At 44.0% G+C, this 23925-nt stretch overlaps 1 protein-coding gene across 2 annotated transcripts in view; it reads left to right on the top strand.

Moving 5' to 3' along the window:
• Nucleotides 1-23925, top strand: part of LOC143929685 (natural cytotoxicity triggering receptor 3 ligand 1-like) — a 114845-nt gene that overhangs the window by 20515 nt on the left and 70405 nt on the right. For both annotated transcript variants that reach the window (XM_077453628.1, XM_077453629.1), the window contains exon 2: nucleotides 22734-23096. In XM_077453628.1, the coding sequence (XP_077309754.1) occupies nucleotides 22734-23096 (363 nt within the window). The remainder of the gene's footprint in view (nucleotides 1-22733; nucleotides 23097-23925) is intronic.

The raw sequence follows: 23925 nt of genomic DNA on the forward strand, positions 1-23925 counted from the left end.
TCGAAATGGGCGGACTTTCCGAGCGGGAACAGTCCGCTCATTTCGAAAGTACAGCGGACAGGCCCACACACGGGCGGACTGTTCGCTCAAACACAGTTTCAGCGGACAGTTTTTCGGAATTTCCGAAAGACTTTGTCCGTCCAACTGTCCGCTGAAACTGTCCGCTGAAAGCCCACACACGAGCGGACTGTCCGCCCAAACACTGTTCAGCGGACAAGGTTGGGCGAACAGTCCGCCCGTGTGTACGCGGCCTCAGACATAATGTCGGTCATGCAGGGCTTTGGCAATAATGTGAAAATATTGGATAACAGAGTCACCCATTTAGAATCTAATGTATACGCCATGACTGCCACCATAAACGACATATTTGACTCACAAGAAGTACAGGCCCAGGAAACAAAATGGTTAACTGACAAACTGGCAAATTTGGAGGACAGAGCCCGCCGTAATAATTTTAAACTCCGTGGGGTCCCAGAATCTGTGCAAAATACTGAACTCCCTGCCTTTGCGAAAGGCCTAATCAAATCGGTACTCCCAGAAGCTAAGAATATGGAACTGCTTGTGGATCGTATTCATAGATTACCAAAACCTGCTTTTTTGCCTGATGCCACAGAGATGTCATCCTCAGGGTGCATTTTTTTCATATTAAGGAGCAATTTATGCAGAAAGTGAGGGCTATGCCAACGTTACCTGAACCTTATACTCACCTCCAAATCTTCGCCGACCTCTCCCAGCACACCCTGAGCAGACGTAGGCAACTGAACAACATTACTAAAACCTTACGTAAAAACCAAATCCAATACCAATGGATTGCTCCTGACAAAATATCCATCAATCACGCTGGATCAAAGCATGTGGTCTCCTCAGTCGAACAAGGGCTGCATATGTTGCGAGAGTGGGCCATTATCCCATCCAATAGTGATCTGATACCAATGGATCAAAGCACGATTCCATGATAACCCATCCTCTTCCACAGAGAGGGCATAGGAGCGCACTACCTAATTAATTGGCTGCGGTACAATATCTTATTATGGCCGATTGGATGTGACTCCTGATCACACTCGGTCGCATTAGACTGTTATCCCCCTTCAGGGTCCCTTTTTTTTTCGGACACTGGAGTGTCGTTCCGGTACCCTGAGAACTATTTTTGTTCCAATCTCACCCTTTTACACCCCAAGCATCACTCTCTCCCTGTTGGACTAATAACCAATACCTGGGGAGCACCTCAGTCTCGTTCCCTATTTTTTCTTTGTTTCTCTTTATTTTTTGTTTGTTTTCCTTCTCCCTCATCCTCTACAGGTATTCAAGTTCTACCGCTGGTTTCTCATCCTAAAGACTACCTCTGCAACCCTTCTCGGAACCGCATACGCGAATTGATAGACACTATCTCCCCAACAACATATATTGACGAGACTCTTGTGCACGTAGCGGCCATCGTCCTCATCTATGAAGTAAGCGACGATATTTCTTTTTTCAGTCACAACAGCTATCCCTCAAGTTCACACCATGACAATTACCATTGTTACAATTAATGCTAAGGGTCTGAATCATCCCGCCAAAAGAGCCTCCTTATGGGCTCTAGCTAAACAAACCAAATGCGACATATTATGTGCGCAAGAGACACACTTCCTAGCCAGTAACCCCCCCTCCTGCACCAACAGAAACTTTGCTACCATCTACACAGCCAACGCGGATCAAAAAAAGAAGGAAGTGCTCATAGCCATTAACAGCTCCTTGACTTTCCGACAAGACCGATATTTTCTGGACTCAGGAGGACGGTATATTATTCTGAAATGTTATATTAATGATGCCCCTTACACTATAGTTAATGTATATGTCCCAAATACACATCAATCTCGTTTCCTACGAAAGCTACATAAAAAAGGTAAAGAAATCCAACATGGCGCTATTATATGGTGTGGCGATTTCAACTGCACCCCTGACCCTATCCTAGATGCATCATCTCACACCACAAGGAAACGTCCAGAACTAAACTCGCTTCTACATGAGCTGGAACTCTACGATGCATGGCGTTGTATCCACGCAGACGAAAAAGACTTCACATTTTTCTCTCCTTGTCATAACTCATATTCACGTATAGACCCTTTTCTCACAGATCAATGGACTCTGCAGAAAATATCTGCTTCAAATATACATCTGACCACCTGGTCTGACCACTCCCCTGTAAGCTTGACCATTGAGGATACCACTAAATATAACCCGACTTATTTATGGAGATTTAACACCAGGATACTGCAATCCCCACAGCATGCACAGGTTCTACAGGACAATCTATTGTCGTTCTTTGAACAAAACACAGGCTCAGTGTCTGACCCCCATATTCTTTGGTTAGCGCATAAAGCATATATGCACGGTCTTTTTATTCAATTAGGGGCTAGAGATAAGAGGCAAAGGAGGCAGCGAATGAACACCCTATTGGCAGACATCCAAACTACTGATCTCCTTAATAAGCAAACTTCCACACAAACGCTTAAGGCGAAACTTATTGCCCTCAGATTAGAACTCAGAGCCTTATTGATCAAAACTCATGACAAACACCAAAAACGATTAAAAATGAGATTTTATGCTGAAAGTAATAAGCCAGGTAGATTGCTCTCTCATCAGATTAAGGGATACTCCACTAAGTCCCGTATTCCTTACGTCCATCACCCACATACCAATGTCAAACTGACTGATCCACAAGCCATCGCAAACGCCTTTAGCACCTACTATAGTGATCTCTATAACTTGAAAGATAACCAAGATCAACTTCAACCAACATCCCTACAAATCAAAGCATTTTTAGATACAACTTGTCTACCCAGCCTATCTCCCTCCCAACTAGCTGAACTAAATGCACCCTTCACAGTAGCAGAAATTACTCATGCCATCCAATCCTTACCTAACAACAAAGCACCCGGGCCTGATGGCTTTGTGGGAGAATACTTTAAACAATTTCACCATATTCTCACCAAACACATTACTCCAGTGTTTAATTCGGCTGCCTCCTCGGCCTCTCTTCCACATGAAATGTTGAAAGCTTTAATCATAACAATTCCGAAGCCAGGGAAGGAGCCCACCTCCACACAAAATTTTCATCCTATATCCCTACTAAACCATGATGTAAAACTCTTTGCTAAAGTAATAGCTAATAGATTAGCTGATATTATGCCACAACTGATACACCCTGACCAGTCAGGATTTATTAAAGGCCGCCAAACGTCTGACGCAACCCGACGTATGGTCAATATAATCCACCATGCGGTGGCCCATCGGATGCCTTCTCTGCTTCTATCCTTGGATGCGGAGAAGGCATTCGATTGGGTCCACTGGCAATATCTAAAACAAGCATTGGAAAAATTTGGCTTCCAGGGTCATATATTGATGGCTATTTTGGCATTGTACTCTACCCCATCAGCACAAGTTTATTGCTCATCCATGCTATCCACTGAGTTTAACATATCCAATGGCACCCGTCAAGGTTGCCCCCTCTCACCGCTAATCTTTGATCTGTTAATTGAACCCCTCGCGGCTAAAGTGAGATCCCACACACTTATATCAGGAGTTTCAATTGCCGATAAAGAACACAAGATTAGCCTCTTTGCTGACGACGTGATCTTCACGTTGACTAATCCCTCCTCTTCCCTGGCTTCTGTGCAAAGCTTACTTGATGATTTTAGTTGTGTATCGTATTATAAGGTGAACATAACCAAATCTTTCATACTACCTTTAGCCTTGCCTCAACCAATCCAACAACACTTGCGCAACAAATATCAATATGCATGGTCTTCAAACTCCCTCACTTATCTGGGTACTGCTCTTACGTCCAACCCTACTGTCTTATATAAAGCGAATTTTGTTCCATTCTTAGCTAAACTTCCCGCAGACCTTGCCAACATTTCTAAGCTCACCCTCTCCGCATCAGGTAGACTCGCAGCATTTAAGAAGCTCAAACTCCCCCAGCTACTCTATCTATTCCGAGCTCTACCCATACCCCTATCATCCTCCTTTTTCACGCAAACACAATCCTTGCTCCGTAAATATATTTGGCAAGATAAAAAACCTCGAATAGCACGACATCTTCTTACAAAACACAGAAGGATAGGGGGCATGGGATACATAGATATTAAACATTACTATTACGCAGCAATTTTAGCTCAACTTAAAGCTTGGTTTATCTCTGACCCAAACAATCACTGGAGCAATATGGAAGCTTCTCAAATCCTGGGCAAACACTTAGGAAATTGGCTTTTATCCGCACCTAAACTTAGGAAGACAGATCACCGTCTATCCCCAACCATTAAGGCATCCTTGGCAGCATTTAATTATCTATTCGATCACTTACCTACCACAGCCCCTACCTGCGAAATTCCTCTCCCCATAGAGACGCTACACTTACTGATAGCGGATTTACAGACCTCCACTTGGCGGGACAAAGGTATATCCCACATCTCAGACTTATATGACACTGATAACGGATATATACTCCCATTCACCTCCTTACAGGAAAAATTCTCATTGCCAACCACGGACTATTTCAAATATGTCCAAATATCACATTGCCTCCTAAATACTCCCTCTCTAAGACGTACCATACCGACAGTGGCTTGGCACTATCTATCCAAAAAATCCACATCGACCAAAGGTATCTCTCTCTTTTATGCTCTTCTGGATGATAAAAATAGCTTTGAGAAACTACCCCCTATGCTAATTTGGGAAAGAGATCTAAACTCCATATACTCTACACAACAATGGCACAACGCTCTACGCGCTACCTTCGTAGCAACTAAATCAGCTAACCTTTGGGATCTCTCCCTCAAATGTAATCTTCGGTGGTACCTCACCCCTACACAAATTCACAGATTTAGCCCTACCACCGATCCTAACTGCTGGAGACTCTGCGGTTTCCCCGGTACCCTATACCACATTCTGTGGGAATGCCCCAAATTAACTCAATTCTGGACAAACATTTTCCACCTCATATCAGATATCACGCATATCGCCTCCCCCCGAACTCCAGAACTGGCACTCCTTAACATAGGAATTGATAAATACCCACATAACCTTCAAAGCATAATCACTCATATCTGCATGGCAGCAAGACTAATCATTGTACGTAACTGGAAATCCCCTGAACATTTATCTCATACAGAAGTCATAAAACTAACACATATACACGGCATGTATGAACGCATGTATGCATCGGCAGAAGGTTCCTTATTTAAACTGTCACACAGATGGACAGTCTGGCTAGAATGGTATAACAGAACCAAGCCTTTACTTCACTGAGAGGCTCATCTCACTCAGATCCTTGCTTACCTGTACACTCCCTCCTCCCCCCCTCTCGTTCCCCTTTTTTTTTTTCTTTTTTTCCCTTTCTCTCTTCTCTCTCTCTTTCTTTCTTCCCCACTATGTAATCTACTCAACACTACTGATTACTGCCAATAGGCTACCTCGAGTTATTTCCTATGTTACTATTACTATTTTGGTTATTCCATAGTTGATTCTGTTTTGTACTTACCGATAGTAAACCTTGCTGAAGCAACGTTCTGGTACAATGTATTAATTGCACATAGACCGTTTACGTCAAAACTTTGACAGAGGTAGCGGATCCTCGCTCTTGGGCACAGTGTGCTCCCATTTGGGGTGCCTGGAACGAGGGACCGTTCCCCTTATATTTCACTCTTTGTACTGTTACAGACCTACCCTTTCTCCATCAGTTTGTATTCCCTTTGTTATGTATATACACTGAATGTACCAGTATTGCATTATATATTGTCAACGACTCATTGTCAAGAATACTTCCTTACCTTGTATGCTACATACTTCTTGCTTAATAAAAATATATTGAAATAAAAATTTGAACCCCCCGATTGCCCCTAGTTAACCCTTTCACCAGTGATCACAGTATAAGTGTTACGGGTGACTCTGGTTAGTTTGCTTTTTATAGCATCAGGGCACCCACCATTTATTACCCAATAAAGGTTTAACCCCCTGATCACCCGGCGGGTGATATCAATTAGGTTTTAGGGTCAGGGTCTGCGTCGCCCCAGGCAGCGCTAGGTTAGTGCCAGTACCGCTAACACCCACCTGCAAAGCATAAACCTCCCGTAGTGGTATAGAATCTGAACAGATCAATATCTGATCAGATCTATACTAGCGTCCCCAGCAGTTCAGGGTTCCAAAAAAACGCATTGTTAGCGGGATCAGCCCAGATACCTGCTGGCACCTGCGTTTTGCCCCTCTGCCCAGCCCACCCAAGTGCAGTATCGATCGATTACTGTCACTTACAAAACACTAAACACATAACTGCAGCGATCGCAGACTCAGGCCTGATCCCTGCGATCGCTAACAGTTTTTTTGGTAGCATTTTATATTTAAATCCGGAAGGCAGTGCTTGGTTTTCGGGGTCCCGTACGTGGGAGAAGCAGTCCCCCACATGTGGTATCCCCGTACTCGGGAGAAGCAGCAGAATTTATTTTGGTGTGTAATTTGACTTATGCCCATAGCATGTGTGAGCAATATATCATTTAGTGACAACTTTGTGCAAAAAAAAAAATTGTAAAATTCCTGCAACCTGTGGCAAAATATAAAATATTTCATGGACTCAACATGCCTCTCAGTAAATAGCTTGGGGTGTCTACTTTCCAAAATGGGGTCATTTGGGGGGGGGGGGGGGGGGGGGGTTTGTGTTATTTTGGCATTTTATGGCCTTCGAAACTGTGATAGGTAGTGAGGAGTGAAATCAAAAATTTGCACCCTTAGAAACCCTGAAGGCAGTGATTGGTTTTCGGGGTGCCGTGTGCAGCTAGACTCCCAAAAAGTCCCACATATGTGGTATCCTCGTACTCAGAAGAAGCAGCAGAATATATTTTGGGGTGCAATTCCACATATAACTATGGCATGTGTGAGCAATATATCATTTAGTGACAACTTTTTCATTATTCAATCACTTGGGACAAAAAAAAAAAATATTCAATGGGCTCAACATGCCTCTCCACAACATCCTTGGGATGTCTACTTTCCAAAATGGGGTCATTTGGGGGGGTTTTGTGTTATTTTGGCATTTTATGGCCTTCGAAACTGTGATAGGTAGTGAGGAGTGAAATCAAAAATTTGCACCCTTAGAAATCCTGAAGGCAGTGATTGGTTTTCGGGGTGCCGTACGCAGCTAGACTCCCAAAAAGTCCCACATATGTAGTATCCCCGTACTCAGGAGAAGCAGAAGAATATATTTTGGGGTGCAATTCCGCATATAACTATGGCATGTGTGAGCAATATATCATTTAGTGACAACTTTTTGTAAACTTTTTTTTTTTTTGTGTCATTATTCAATCACTTGGGACAAAAAAAAAAATATTCAATGGGCTCAACATGCCTCTCCACAACTTCCTTGGGGTGTCTACTTTCCAAAATGGGGTCATTTGGGGGGGTTTGTACTGCCCTGCCATTTTAGCACCTCAAGAAATGAGATAAATTAAAAGCTGTGTAAATTCCAGAAAATGTACTCTAGTTTGTAGACTCTATAACTTTTGCGCAAACCAATAAATATACGCTTATTGACATTTTTTTTACTAAAGACATGTGGCTGAAAAAATTTTGCCCTAAATGTTTGACTAAAATTGAGTTTATTCGATTTTTCTTATAACAAAAAGTAGAAAATATAATTTTTTCTCAAAATTTTCGGTCTTTTTCTATTTATATCGCAAAAAATAAAAATCGCAGAGGCAATCAAATACCATCAAAAGAAAGCTCTATTTGTGGGAAGAAAAGGACGCAAATTTGGTTTGGGTACAACATTGCATGACCGTGCAATTACCGGTTAAAGCAGTGCAGTGCGAAATTGTAAAAAGACCTCTGGTCCTTAAGCTGTTTATTGGTCCGGGGCTGAAGTGGTTAAAAATAAGTGTAAAATGCAAAACTCCTGTGGGTGTAACAAGATGTCCGCTTTACCCCTTCTCAGTGTACCCTTACCATGGGGAAGTGCGGGGTGTAGCAAGATGGCAGTGACATCACATCATGACCATTGTATAACAGATGATCCATACTTCCATCATACCTGCCAGAGCAACCCATACTCCGATTCCCCTTACCATCACCCCATTAATGGAGACCACACCAAGTTGGAGTAAATATTGACCATAGCAGCCTCTTTATTGAAAACTAAACTTAAAATTAACATAATTGTATAAAACATCTGTTAAACCACTGCCCATCAGCCAATACTTGCATTGGTCTTTGCAGGAAACCCCAAAATTACCATATGATATTAATAATGTACTGTGGTACCTTTAAACCAAAATTGGCCTCCAGCTGACATACTAGCTCGGAAACAAAACCACTGACCGCAGTACACCCATTAAACAAATTCCAGCTAAACCATCTTTAGCTGGAATACCCCCAGTGGGACCCATACCACCGATGAGTCCCAAATTCTTCCTTATACGAGGTTTCTTCCTTCACCCACAAAGACCAACACCCGCCACAGCACTCAAGGGGAAGGCCTCACCCTTGTGTACCCCTCCACACCCTCAACACTTTCTGGATGCCGTCTTGCAACCCTAAAGCCCACATTTCAATACCCACCGCATTGAGGTGCACCCCATTACTGCTAAGATTGCGCCAGGAGTCCACTTCCAGCTCCAAATGTCTGATAACCAGCCCCCCATTCCTAACTATAAATCTGCTAACGTCCCTGTTAAGCTTTTTACGGGCCTTATTAATCCACTTCACTGATTTAGCCAGTCGCCAAGTTGTCCAAACAATGATGTCGGACCATACAATTAGCCTCTCTGGAAAGGCCATGCGTAGAAGCAGGAAATCAAATTGAATATCCGTGTAATGTCCAACATGAACCTTAAGCCCAAATCATTACCGCCGACATGTAATACCAAAATGTCCAGTGGCCTATCCAGACATGCAAAGGGATGCACTTCTGGAACTGTCCTGCTCCAGAGCATACCTGGTACTCCCAACCACCGTATACAGGCTTCCTGTCTAGAAATGCCCAATTGTCTACCATCCGGCCTCACACCTGCTCTTTTTGCCCCCCAAAAAACAAATGAGTGGCACAATATCCAGACCAGGCAATGTGTTCCACCTGAAAGAGAAGAAAACAACCATCATAACAACCAAGATGCACCCATAAACATGCATCCCCATACTGACATAACCCATGAGCTCCCCTACCCCCATTACTCAGACAACAGGTGGGGACGAAGATACAACTTGAACCGCCGTGATTCCCACCTACCAATGCGTTTTACCACTTCATCGTCCAACCCCCATCTGACAGCCTCAGTTGCCACTCAACTCAAATCGAATGCAAGGAAAATTCCTTGTCCCCCAAACCCAATGCCTGTAAGCATTTCCGGAACACAGAAATTAATTGAAATCTCGACAAAGGGGTGCCGTCAGTATGCACTAAAAAGGACCCCGCCAAATCTGGGTGTAATGCGAGGAATCTCTTTACCACCTCCACCGGACATAGGGGCCAACCTGTATCAAAAATACCCCAACTTTCCTACCCCTGCCCAACTGATTTGTTTTTGATTTGCACAACACCAGGGACCACCCATCCTCCCCTCAGGTGACCTCTGTAGCCCATAGGCCCCCATTAACCTTCTTGGAAGGGCTAACTAGCTCGCCAACGCCCCAAAGAATGCCAGGGAGAACGCCGTTATGAACAAAAAAACTCATAATCCGATGAACACATAACAACCAACTGGGTCAAACCCCCCCCCCCAGAAGCTCAAACGAAACAGAGCACCTGGAGTCCCTGTGCTTCTGGGAGCACTGATAGGCTTTCATCGTTTGTCGTATCCAAAAATCTTTTGTGAAGTCCTGGCAACCCTGCAACTTGAACATAAATGCCAACCCTGCCAATTTCTTCTCCAACCCTGACACTGACACCCCTTCTTCCATGTTTCGTGAGACAAAATACAGAACCATCAACCATAGTTCCTCTCCCTCGTGATCACTCTCAACCTGTTGCAAAAAAGACAACCATTTTTGCCATACCCTGCTATATGCAGCCCAAGTAGCGGAGCCTACTGACTGTCTGATCAATCCGGAGACGAACCCAAGGCAATCCTTCACAGCCCTTCGGGACCCAAGGAACCCCACGTCGCTCCGCCGCCAGCGCCAACTCCCGGAACTTGTCCCACTGAAAGTGAGACAAAGCGTCAGCAATGATGTTCTCAACTCCTGGGAGGTGTACAGCATAAATAAAAACATTCAACTGCAGACAGCGCAACACTAAGTGTTGGAGCAGCTGTACCATGGGCGGGGATGAGGCTAATACCTTGTTGATGGCTTGTACCACCCACAAATTATCCCCCGTGAAAGCGCACTTTCAGGTTCCTGAAGAACTCTCCCTACAGCTCCACTGCCAGCACCACCGGAAACAATTCCAGCAATACCATGTTCCGGAGAAAACCTGCCTCTTTCCACAAATCCAGCCAAGGCCCTGCACTCTACCTACCCTGAAAAAAGGCCCCAAAACCAGTCGAACCGGAAGCATCTGTGTAAAGTTCCAAATCAAATTTGACATCCACAATGCCCTCCCAGCAAATGGGCGGCAATGTGTTCCAACGTAGCCAGAAGCACCGCACAAATCTCAGATGAGGCCAGGCCCACGCAAAGGAAATCATCCAAGTAATGCTAAGTAGTGATGAGTCACAAAGGAACTGAACTTCTCAAACAAAGCACACCAAATGGAACAGCCCATGTGCAGGCAGCGATCCACATAGAATTCCTCCTGCCAATGACAACCTAGCAGACGAAAACTGTCCGGATGAACGGGAAGCAGTCTGAATGCAGACTCCATATTGGATGTGGCCATCAGAGCCCCTTGCCCATAACATTGTACAAAGAAAACAGCTGCATCAAAGGAAGTATACTAGGCAGCGCACATCCCTGAGTCAATCACATCATTGACCGACCCTCCCTTTGGGAAGGAAAGGTGGTGAATCAGCCTAAATTTATTGGGCTTCTTCTTTGGCACGACCTTGAAGGGTGAGATAACCAAATCCGCTAAAGGCAAAGAAGGGAAGGGGCCATCCCATGAGGCCTAATGCAACTTCCTTCCGCAGTTTTCAGAAACCACTTCCGCATGTTGCGAGGCCGAGCGCAAATTCCTGGACACTGGTGGTGCTTCAGCCAGTGTAGAAGGAATACGAAATACCTCTGAGAACCCCAGGCTAACAACCGCGGTGCCTCCCTGTCTGATTACCTATCGAGGAAAGGCCGTATCCTTTCCACCCTCACTGGTGTCGTCTCTTTTGCCAACAGACTCACTGGCACAACCTTTTCCCTGCTTGAAGCAACGGGACACAGGATGGGCACCTCCGCAGCCAGAGCATTCGTGATTGTATCAGCAAGATTCCCCAAATTTGCATGAACCCTCATTATATTGCCAACAGACCCCCTTTTCTTTGCAGCCGATTGTCCGAGGGTGGATGAACCACCGCCCCCCCTTGAAAAAACTGACTTGGGGCCCTCGCTGACATCATAAGTCACATCCACAGGCTAATATTCTTGTGGTTCCAAATTTTGTATGCAGTCATGCAGGCAAAGGCCTCTTGAAGAGTGGGGTTGGCTCTGAGGGCCTCAATGGGATCCCTAATCAGCCTGATTGCTGCCTCCTCCACATTACTCCCCTTCCTGGGCCTTTTGGTTGGAAGACGGAGGAGAGGGACCTGCAATTCGGTCAGGCTCCTACTAGGCCCGGCCACCTCCTGGCTGCCACTTACCCTGACCTCCTTCTGGCTGCCGCATTCCACGCCCTCCTCCTTTCTGAAGCTTTCCTGTGTATGAAAAAGGGACATAGTTTTATTTTTTTGTTCATCAGTCACACACAATTTTAAGCTCATGACTGTTTAAAATTGAATGTTAATAAATAGAAAAGACTATCATTCTGAGCCCAGCATTTTTCATTCTTGTCCCAAACATTTTTGGCCACAATTGTCTATTGATATATAAATCACTTTATTAAATCAGCAATTAGTGATCAATAATAACATCTAGTTCACATCATTTATTTTACAATAACCGGGCTCCTCCACATCTTCCTGACTGGAAGGCCCAGGTTGGTCATCAGAAGCCTCAGCTGGGTTGGAAGAAAGCATGGAAGGTAGGGTTGAGAGTGATTGCCTGACTTCAGTATGGTCTGCTAGAAAATGAAGTCTCTCATAGTACCACAGCCTGGGGACATAATTGTCATCTGCTGCCTCTCTTGATCTCATTAATTTCTGGACTTTAGTACGTTCATGATTATATGTGCTCCTCAGGCCACCAATTTATTTATTTTTTAATAGGGGATGTCTGCCGTGGGGACCTGCGGCTTCACCAGCTCCAGCAGTTTCTCCATCGCTGCCTGCCTCTTTATTTTGTTATTATAACCCGGTTGTTTGACCTGCCACAGACAGGGCAGCTCCCTGTATTTAACAATGAACATGGGGAGGAAGCTCTGGTCTTTGAAGCCATCCATTTTCTCTGCAAGACACAACACAAGACAAACCCTAATGTCGGGTGAAACTCTCCTAATCTTGACCCAATATAGGCCTCAATCTATAAGCAGTATAGGCCACTGATGCACCAAGTTAAAATTGTATCTTCGTTATCACGATCCTCTCTTCCGCTACTCCTTCCTCCGCTCACAGATCGTACGTATGACGCACGCATGTTGCGCTTTATATACACTACGCATGCGTGAAACTCCACTTGCCCCTGACATTCTTTCTAGTATATTCCCTGCCCCTTCTCTTTCGGAGCAGTTGGAAGAGCACATAGCAGAGACAAAGCAGGTGCATGCAGAGAGCAGCAACCAGAAATGTCCCGATCCTGGAGCAGATATAAGGCCTCAAATATGTCCTTTATAGAGATGTTGGAGATAGTGGACATCTTGAAGAGGGCCGACTATGATGGGAAATATGGACCTTACCTAAACCCAAATGGGAGAAAGGTCAAGATCCAGGGGCGGACTGATAACTCATGGGGCCCCCGGGCAATAAGAGATCATGGGGCCCCCCTGTGTCCCTGCCATTTCTGCTGAGGCTGTAACATTTGTACACCCCTGGGATGGGGACCGAGAGGGATCCCTGGGATGGAAGCAGAGAGGGGCCCCTGGGGTGGGGCAGAGAGGGATCCCTGGGATGGGGACAGAGAGGGGCCCCTTGGATGGAAGCAGAGAGGGGCCCCTGGGATGGGAGCAGAGAGGGATCCTTGGGATGGGGCAGTGAGAGACACCTAGGATGGCAGCTGAGAGGGATCCCTGGGATGGGGGCAGAGAGGGATCCCTGGGATGGGGCAGAGAGGGATCCTTGGGATGGGGGCAGAGAGGGATTCCTGGGATGGTGGACATCTTGAAGAGGGCCGACTATGATGGGAAATATGGACCTTACCTAAACCCAAATGGGAGAAAGGTCAAGATCCAGTGGTGGGCTGACGACTCATTGGGCCCCCAGGCAATAAGAAATCATGGGGCCCCCCTGTGTCCCTGCCACACTGCCCACATTACATACATTTGTCTCTACCTCCTTTAGCTGCAGAGGCAGCAGCTGAGGATGTACACATGCTGCGGCAGGAATTATACCCCCTGTTGCTTTTGGTGGGTGGTCATGGCCCAATTAAGTGAATAGGTCCACTCTGCAAACACCCATCAACCATGTGTAATGCTCGCAGTAGCAGCATGCTAGTGTGGGATCCAAGGGGTTAAAGCAGGTTATGTGATGAGGCAATACAACGCCTCTTTATAGCCTGCTTTAACCACTTGGTCGCTGTACTGCATAAGGTTGCACAACCTTTGCAGAGCAGCCCCATGCCAAGCGTAATTTCTGCTGAGGCTGCAACATTTGTACACCCCTGGGATGGGGACAGAGAGGGGCCTCTGGGGTGGGGGCAGAGAGGGATCCCTGGGATGGGGCAGAGAGGGTCCCCTGGGATGGGGGCAGAGAGGGATCCCTGGGATGGGAGCAGAGAGGGGCCCCAGGAAAGGGAACAGAGAGGGATCCCTGGGATGGAAGCAGCGAGGGGCTCCTGGGATTGGAGCAGAGATCGATCCCTGGGATGGGGGCAGAGAGGGATCCCTGGGATGGAAGCAGAGAGGGATCCCTGGGATGGAAGCAGAGCGGGATCCCTGGGATGGAAGCAGAGAGGGTCCCCATACATCAGGGTCCCCAGAGAGCCCCCCCATACAACAGGGTCCCCAGGGAGCCCCCTTTACATCAGTTTACCCAGAGCACCCTCATACATCAGGGTCCCCAGAGAGCCTCCCATACATCAGGGTCCCCAGAGAGCCCCCATACATCAGGGTCCCCAGAGAACCCCCCCATATGTCAGGGTCCCCAGAGAGCCCCCCCATACATCAGGGTCCCCAGAGAGCCCCCCATACAACAGGGTCCCCAGAGAGCCCCCCATACAACAGGATCCCCAGAGAGCCCCCCATACATCAGTGTCCTAGAGAACCCCCCCTACATCAGGGTCCCCAGACTTAAATCCCTCCCCCCAGAGGTTCCCCTGTACCTGGCTGTCTGTGCACTTCCAACCCCCAGCATAGGGGGAGGTGGGAGTCGGAGATCCCTGGGGCTTATAGTTCTTCCTGATTCTGTACAGTGAAGAGGGGCTTTTGACCTGGGGAGCAGTCAGCAACAGTGTACAAGCAGAGCAACTCACTTGTACACTGAAGAGGGGAGGGGCCTCTGCCACTCTATACAGTCTCTGGAGGAGAAATACAAGCCCCAGGGAGATGCCGTGAGCACCATAGAGCTGCCGATTGCCGCCTCCCACTCCCCTCACTGCATCCCAAACTGAAAGCCAGAGGTGCAGGGGGAGATGCTGTGTCTTGGGCCCCCCACAGCAGCAGAACGGCAGGGCGGCTGCAGCAACCCTGAAAGTTCCACCGCAGCACTACCAGCAGCATACCACTAGATCCGACAAGCATCTCTTAGGAGCTTCTCATGGGCCCCCTACTGGCCGCGGGCCCTCGGTCAGCGTCCGAATGGTCAGTCTGCCCCTGCCAAGATCATGGCTAAAGTTGTGAAAAGTCTGCACAGGAATTTTGGGGTACGTCGATCCAAGGATCAATTGAGGAAACGCTGGTCAGACCTCAAATTGAGGGAGCACGATCAGTACAGAAGGATCAAGAGAGTTCTTCAAAAAAGTAAGTTGTTGTCATGTGTTCCTATTATTATTATTATTATTATTATTATTATTACTTGCATGCTGCTCCACGTGCTTTTCTTTACTGTTGTACAGTTTAAAATGGCAACCTTCATGTTCATGGGCACAGTAATCGGTCATAGGAAACATCGTTCGTTCACCCACCAAAATGGGATGTTTTGGGCAGATACAGGTTAACTTCAGGCCTATTTGTATTAAAATAAGTTTGTTGTCTAGATGGGTTTGTAACTAGAATGAAATGTAAACTTGATTCTGTGTAAAGGAGAGAACACTTAGCAGCTGTTTACACATCTGGACTCAGGAGCACTAGTGTGGGACATCAGACCAACCTTTTTAGGGTGTCCCACACAGGTGCTCCAGTGGATACTATAGGGGTGTCTCCATGTGTGAAACTTGCACAAAACAGGTAAGTTTTCCAGCTTTAGAAAGGAACAACAAATTTCTTCAGCTTGGAAGTCTGCAAACAGACAATTGGACGACACTTCCAAGCAATGTTTCATATTCCTATTTCTGGCCTCAAATATCTGTGTGCTAAGTATACCTTTTTTAAATTCACATATGGGAGAAAAGACTTGGGACATCAGAGGACACCAGGGACCCCACACCTCACAAAGAAGGTGAAATCCCAAAACCACAAGCAGAGGATAAAGAGGGAGAGGTTCATGAAGTGGGCGAAATAGTGACCACAACAGGTGAGTGTCTGAGACCACAGCTTCAAGTAATAGATGTATGCCTGCATATTTCTAATACGCAGTATGTTTTTATTTATTTTTAGGTGATGTGGATGTTTTGGAAGAAGAATCTCATTTCACAAGTGCAAGTGCCCAGATATTCATCGGAGAGGTAATGGGGTGATTCAGAAACATTAAAGGAAAACATCAATGATGTTCAAAAAAAAAAAAAGGAAGAACATCATTGATGTTTTAGCCAGAATATAAAACCCAGAAAAATGTAACAATTTTGTCCAATTTGTTTTTGGACATCAAGTTGTAATATATTTTAAAAGGCAAATTTTGAAGATGCACACTGTGTCAACATGTGCTATCTGCCATCACGTGATATCAATGTACGCGTTTTGTGTGTGCAACCTCGCAACTCAAGTAGGTAAGAGGAAGGGGTTGCACCCCAAAACACGTCCATTGATCCCCCAAGATGGGAGCTAGCACATTAGGCAAGGGATCAGGAGGGAAATGCCCATTTTGAATCCCAATTTGTGTGCATCTTCAAAATTTGGCTTTTACAGGGGTGCCATCCCACCCCATCTGATGAAGGCAAGATCAACACATTTTGGAAATAATAATGTCTGATATTGCCTTCAATTTATCAAAGTTGAACTTTGTAGGTTCCAGAGTTGTATATGTTATGGTTTGAAACATGCCTGTTTAACCAAAAAAAGGCTATTTCTAATGTGACCCAAAAAAAAGATGTTATACACCAAAAATGTTGGTTTGTTCAAAAACCCTTTTATAACGCACATGTGAATGTGCTTTGAGTAAAATGTTTTCTACTCAACAATGTGTGGCCTCTTCTTTCAATACACAATAGCAGTTTTTGGAGTAAGTTGGTGTTTAAAGTGACAATGGGGGCTATTTACTAAAGGCAAATCCACTTTGCACTACAAGTGCACTTTCAGTGCAGTTTCAAGTGCACGTTTGCAGTGCATTTGTAGTGCAAAGTGGATTTGCCTTTAGTAAATAACACCCACGGTGCTTTATAATCTGCCACAATCACACCATTTTCGTGACTCCACAAATTTCAGTCATGGTGCTGAAAATTATGAATATTTTTATCAGTAATGCATCACATACATTACCAACAAAACAAGGTGTGTGTAGCAAACCCACAACATAATAGTTTGTTGAAGAAGAGATTGTCACCTCATGTATCAAATAAATTACGTTTGCACTATTTAAAAAAAATACCAAAAGGAAAAGTTCTTTGGATAACCTAGGAGCCAGCTAAAATAAACACAAGCTTAACTAAAAAAAGTATTTTTACATGTTTGTTAAACATTTTGTGGCATATCAATGCCCCCCCACCCCCACCTGCAAAGTACTGTAGATACTTTTCATGAACTTGCGGGCACTTTAGGGGGGGGGGGGGCAAGCCAGGACGGCCAGCTTCAGGAGCCATCAGGGTTGTTGGATCTGGTAATAAGCCGGCCTCAGTCCCAACTGAGGCCACATAGTTAGATGCATTTTTTCTTAAAAAGTTATGCATTATGCAACATGCAAGAATGATGTGATTGATTTTATATTCCACCATGTTTATTGCAGTGAGGAATAGGCGGAACCGGCTGGCCATTATTCCAAAGACATTTTCCACCACTCTTCTGGCTGTGGCCAGCTAGTAGTTAAAAACCCTCTGCTCCGGGGTGTGGGTCCTCATCGGGAACGGTCGCACCAGGTGTTCACCCAGACCAAATGCTTCATCAGCGACAAAGACAAAAGGGAGTCCTTCCATGTTCTCTTCAGCAGGTAGCAATCCCAAGCCACTATTCTGGAGCCGTCTGTAAAATCCGGTCTGGGTGATGACTCCACCATCTGACATCAGGCCATTCTTCCCCATGTCCATATACAGGAACTCGTATGTCGCCAAAACTACCACCGACATCACAATTCTATTAAACCCCTTATAGAAAAAGGAAAAGTACTGCACAGCAAATCAAGTGATTATATACAATCTAGCCGACAACACTACTGTAGACCAAAAGCATCAAAGTGAATATATAGAAGAAAGTGTAGTGCTATATTACAAAAATTACCACAATATGGGTATAACCTCCTGTGAATATTTATATATAGTGATATAAACATTAACCCCTATAGCACATAATATAAACTCATGTATATAATCTATAATATATATATATATATATATATATATATATATATATATATATATATATATATATATATAAATATATAGCCATATATATATATATCCAAACAGAAAAGTCCAAAAAAGTCCTTTAGTGTATATTACTGAAAGTGCACAAAGATATTCAAATCCACGTGACTTCATACGATGTATAGATAAATGTAAACGTCCATAGAAGGTAATCCAAAGTGTGATTCTCTAAAGCAAGAAAACACCACCACCGCCACCATGATAGGGAGGAGGCTTACCAGATATTTTGAACCTGGTGGGGCATACGCCACCCAAGTAAAACAGGCTTTATGAATAAGATGAATCCATCAGGTATATTCCTATTTCAAAATCTTCCAAAGCTGGCACCATACATTTCCCAAACGCTGAATGGGGAGTAAACATTTGGAGTTTCACATACAACGATTTGGTGGCACTTACAGCATTTTTGGGTCATTGTTCTTATTTAAGCGATGGTGTTTGGGGGGACCACACCCCAGATGATGACTATGTGAGTCGAAATGGGTTGGGTGGACCTACCAATAGACATCGCTTTACGATTGATTTATATGCTGTTTACATTTATGGAAATGTGAGTAATCTACCTTTTTATATTAAAAGAATTTTAAATGAGGGTTACGCTATGTGAGTTTTCTCATTTTTCATGGTTTACATGTGAAACGCCAAACGTTTACTCCCCATTTGGCGTTCGGAAAATGTATGGTGCCAGCTTTGGAAGATTTTGAGATAGGAATATACCTGACGGATTCATCTTATTGATGAAGCCTGTTTGACTTGGGTGGCGTATGCCCCACCAGGTTCAAACTATCTGGTAAGCCTCCTACCTATCACGGTGGCGATGGTGGTGTTTTCTTGCTTTAGAGCAGGGATATGCAATTAGTGGACCTGCAGCTGTTGCAAAACTACAAGTCCCATCATGCCTCTGCCTCTGGGTGTCATGCTTGTGGCTGTCAGATCTTGCTATGCCTCATGGGACTTGTAGTTCTGCAACAGCTGGAGGTCAGCTAATTGCATATCCCTGCTTTAGAGAATCATGCTTTGGATTTGAATATCTTTGTGCACTTTCAGTAATTTACACTAAAGGACTTTTTTGGACTTTCTGTTTGAATATATATACACACATTCACTTTATTTTGGGTGTTTTATGTATAGTTTATTTTATATTGTATATATTATATACATAAGTTTATATTATGTGCTACAGAGGTTCATGTTTATATCACTATATATAAATATTCACAGGAGGTTATACCCATATTGTGGTCAATTTTGTAATATAGCGCTACACTTTCTTCTATATATTAAACTCCTTATAGTTATAATTGTATGACCCCAAGTTGGGGGGTGGCACGTGCTTCCCATCCATTGACCCTCCGCAGTTGGGAAAGTCCCCCCGCTGGGCAAACTGGGAGGCCACAGTCTGCCATTCCTGTGGCAATGAAGGAAACTGTGGAGTCAAACAAGAAAAAAAAAATGTAATTTTGCACATAAACATTGCAAGCAGATTAGACACAAACATTCTTGGCCAAAATCAGTATAACATTTATATTAAGGAGAAATTAAAGACAACAATAGGAGGTCCACTTATCAGATTCCTCCCCCCTCTGATGGGCCATTGGAAATATTTTAGGGGGGGGGATGTTTTGGACAGGTAACTCTCTCCACTTCATTGAGAGCTGAATGCATAAATAATGTGTGTTACTTTGGCCAGCCCCTTCTTACTTACACTACTGGCAGCCCGCTGGACAGGTAAGAGGTGTCATAATACAAAAATAAGGATACATAATGTACAAATTGATGCACTTTTTTACATTCTGCAATTACCTATCAAGATAATAGGAGAACAAAACTTTAAACAGTACCATTTGAAAGTATTCAGGCAGGCACTTGCACTACATGCTTTGGTGAATTCATACAGAAGTATGACCACAAAAGAGGTAAGTATAGTGTGTATTGGGTTTGGCAAAGTCAGCAGATAGAGGATTGGTAACGGTTGACTTAGCGGTTGGGGGGAGGGAGGGTTCCAAAAGAGTTTGGGACCCCAAAAAAAGCCTCTGCCACTCTGCATGAATTTAAGCACACAAATAACATTTGTACACATTTTAGGGGGTGTTTAGGGGAAAGCACTACTATGAAGCTGACAAAATACATTGTTAAGTGACTAGGCTAGGTGTGTATGAGCCCAGGATAGCATACTGGGGAGGTTAGTGAAGGCAAATATGCATGGATGACAAAAAAGGAACTTTTAAAAATTCCAGAATGCATGAGGACAAAGGGGACATTCACAGCATATTCCAATCATGGTAATTAGGGAATGATGAAAGAAATACAATACATTATCAAAAATTAAATACATAGAATGTGATGTTAAAGGATAAAACTTACCCTAATATAGGTCTCCTGCAGGACCTGAATTATGGCAGAACAGGTCTCTGGAATAATGATCCCCAGAGCCTGGAAGGAGATGTCTGTCGAGAACTTGATGTCCTGCAGGCTTCACCCCATCGCCAAGTACCGCAACGTGGCGACTAGCCTCTGTTCAGGAGCGATGGCTTGCCGCATGCAGGTATCCTGCCTGCCAATATAAGGGGACAGCAAAGCCAGCAAACAGTGAAAAACGGGGTCCGTCATCCGGAGATAATTCCTGAAATCATCAGGATTATTCTCACGGATCTCCCGCAACAAAGGCATATGAGAGAATTGTTCACGCTGGAGCAACCAATTCTTCGCCTATGAACTCCTCCTCGCCCTGCTCATGGACTGGGCTTGGGTCAAAGTAAGAACACCAAGCCCCCACACAGCATGAATTCTACGATGAGTACCTACCCACAACATGGCTAGAAAACGGTCGGCTGCTCAGAACGAACTAACAGAAAGCACTGAAAAACAGAAAGGCCTGAGAAGAGCATGCTGAAAACCAGAAACAAGCGGACAAGAACGCACTGAAAATCAAATATGTACTATAATAATAATAATAATAATAATACGCACTAACAAACAAATGCGAACTGACTACACTTACTGAAGAACAGATATGAACCCACAAGCACAAACTGAAGAGCAGCAATGATCTGAAAAGCACGAGGCTAAAAAGCGTGAATTGCCTCTCACCAAACTTCTACTAACACAAGATAAATACAAGATTAGCAGAAGGGGCCCAAAGGGTGGCGCGCTTGATTTGAAACTTCCCTTTTATAGTGCCGTCGTACAGGTTGTACGTCACCGCGTTCTTGACGATCGGAATTTCCGACCAAATTTGCGTGACCGCGTGTATGCAAGACAAGTATGAGCCAACATCTGCGCTATCCTACAAATCTCTACCCCAAAAATAATTTACACCTATATTGACATATATTACCCTATGGACATATGATCTCCGGTAATATTATGCACAATAAATTGATAACCGATACCAATCTCTTAATATATAGAAAATCAATACACTCCTCATAAAAATAGTGATATATAACAATGAGTGAACATTAACAACTGAAAATAAAATATAATATAAGAATAAATAATCTCAAATTGATGAAAAACGTGATATTGGTGAATAAATAAATAAATAAATTAAGATAATAAATATAAGTTAAAAAAACTTAGAGTCCCAACGTGATGAATAAATAAATAAATAAATTAATGTGCCCAATAAAGTGCTCCAGAGAAAAGAGTGCAACAGTCCATTTAATTAATGAAGAAGTGATTCTTTCAGTAAATTTCAGTGCAACAAAAATCTTCCTTCACCACCGATGTGCTGAATAACACTCTAAATGCGTGCTTACCAGACAGGAAAAAAATATTCAATCTCACAATCAATACCACTGAAGCTCCAGGAAGGACCATCAAAGTGGGGCTTAAAACTTCTCCAAACGGCCTCCCCTGACAAGATCACTCACAGGGTGAAAACAAAAAAAAGCTCCCATAGTGTAAATCCGAATATGTAACACTTTATTAAAACTTAAATAGAATACTCACAAACAGAATGATAAAAACAGCATTAAATGGCAGCCGGCAAAACGAGCGCCCAAATTGCTCCTGTCGCGTGATGGCATCAACACGTCGAGACCACCCGACACACATTTCGTCATAGGTAACGTCGTCTGAGGAGAGCACAGCTGTGTTTTGGTGGGGGCGACAGTCCCCCTGTCAGAACTCTATAGCACAGCGGGGGGGAGATCGCAGTGCTAACACCGCGTGTGTTCATACAGTGAACTGTCGGGGGTTTTTTTCCGTTTAGCCCAGCATACAATGTGTACCAGGCTTTAGACTGGGCAACGTTCATAAAAACTGGAAGAAGGAAAAACTGAATTCAGGCTCAATTTTCAAGATCTGAGAAAACAGAACTAAGGCTGTGATTGCTTACTATGAGCAACATATAGTTTTTCCTTTTTCCGGTGAATTTGGAGCAATTTGTTTTATTAAAAAATCCTTTTACCTGCTGCTGAACCCCCTCCCTAGAACAGAAAAAAAAATGATCTACGGCCCTGGTTTACAATCACTTTAAAAGTTTTGGCAATAGATATACTTTCAGATAACCTGAGTGGATGGTCTTATAATATCATAGTTGGAGTGTTTCCTGGATGGAATTACCTGTTTAGTTTCCTTTGTCTTAATACAGGAGATCCCATATAATTGTCAACACTCTTTTTTGTTCTACTTTTTAGGTGATTTCCAGGTTCGGGGGCTAAAAGTTACTGGAAAAGATGTTCCTATTGAAGCTCTTAGAGGAGAAGATGTCACCATCCCTTGTCTGCTGTCTGGTGCCCCAATACCGCTGAATCTACGGGAAGTGGCAGTTATCTGGACTCTCAGATTAAAAGATGGAACTGAAAATGACGTTTACCGTTTTCGTAATTCCCACCATCAATCATTGAGGTCAGGATCTCACATGGATGACGGTGACCTCCAACAAGGCAATGCCAGACTTTCTATATCCAACATTCAGATCACAGATGAAGGGGATTATCGCTGCTTTGTTATCGTCACTCGTGATCACTACTTCATTACATCTACTCTGCATGTATCAGGTACCTAGTGATAACGGAAAGTAAAAAAGAAAGGTAAAGTGATAGAGACATTTATTGATAGTGAAAAATCCTAAGCCGCGCTTAACTTATACAAACGACTAATTGTGCAAAAAAATGTGTTAGAATAAATAGTAAACAAGGTATAACGACCCTATATAAATTAGTGTATATCTATAACATGTGTGATATAAAACACACGTATATTAATATCTCAAAACGTAGAATCTAACCCTTACAATAAATTTCCATAACATAAACCTATATCAACATAAAAATAAAAAGAAATGAAACAAAAACACCCAGTGTATGAGCAATAAGTCCGTATACATGAGCCACCAAACTGATTATCGCAGAACTGTAAATAAAGTCCTCCAAAAAATAAGCCACAATATTCGTAGAAAATCCACCACTAAGTCCAATGGGAAAAAGGAGTGTTCAATCCACCACCAACATGCAATAAGATTTGCCGCTTACCAGGAAACCATAACCCCCCACTACAGAGGGTCACACGAGACTTGTAAAACGGATACCACTTCCAGCCAGGGGGGGTCCTCGGTGTCCTCCTAGTTCCACTGCTCCATTGGGGGTTGGGAAGAAGACTCACTCCCGGACGTCTTACTCAGAGGTCCAAAAAGGGACTCAAAAAGCAGGGGCATCAAAACCATAAAGGGAAAAATAGAACTCGAAATAGTGTAAAACCATTTATTATTAAAGATAAAAAAGTAAAAATACACTTACAAATGTATAGAAGAAATTAAGCCTTGAGTCCGTTGCGCCGGCCGGACGCACACGGACAGACCCATTCTCTTGGAAACCGTCACAAACACGA

Source organism: Lithobates pipiens, unplaced genomic scaffold (genome assembly GCF_037356315.1).
Source record: "Lithobates pipiens isolate NorthernLeopardFrog02 unplaced genomic scaffold, aLitPip1_a1.2 Scaffold_24, whole genome shotgun sequence".
In the NCBI taxonomy this organism is placed as follows: Eukaryota; Metazoa; Chordata; class Amphibia; order Anura; family Ranidae; genus Lithobates; species Lithobates pipiens.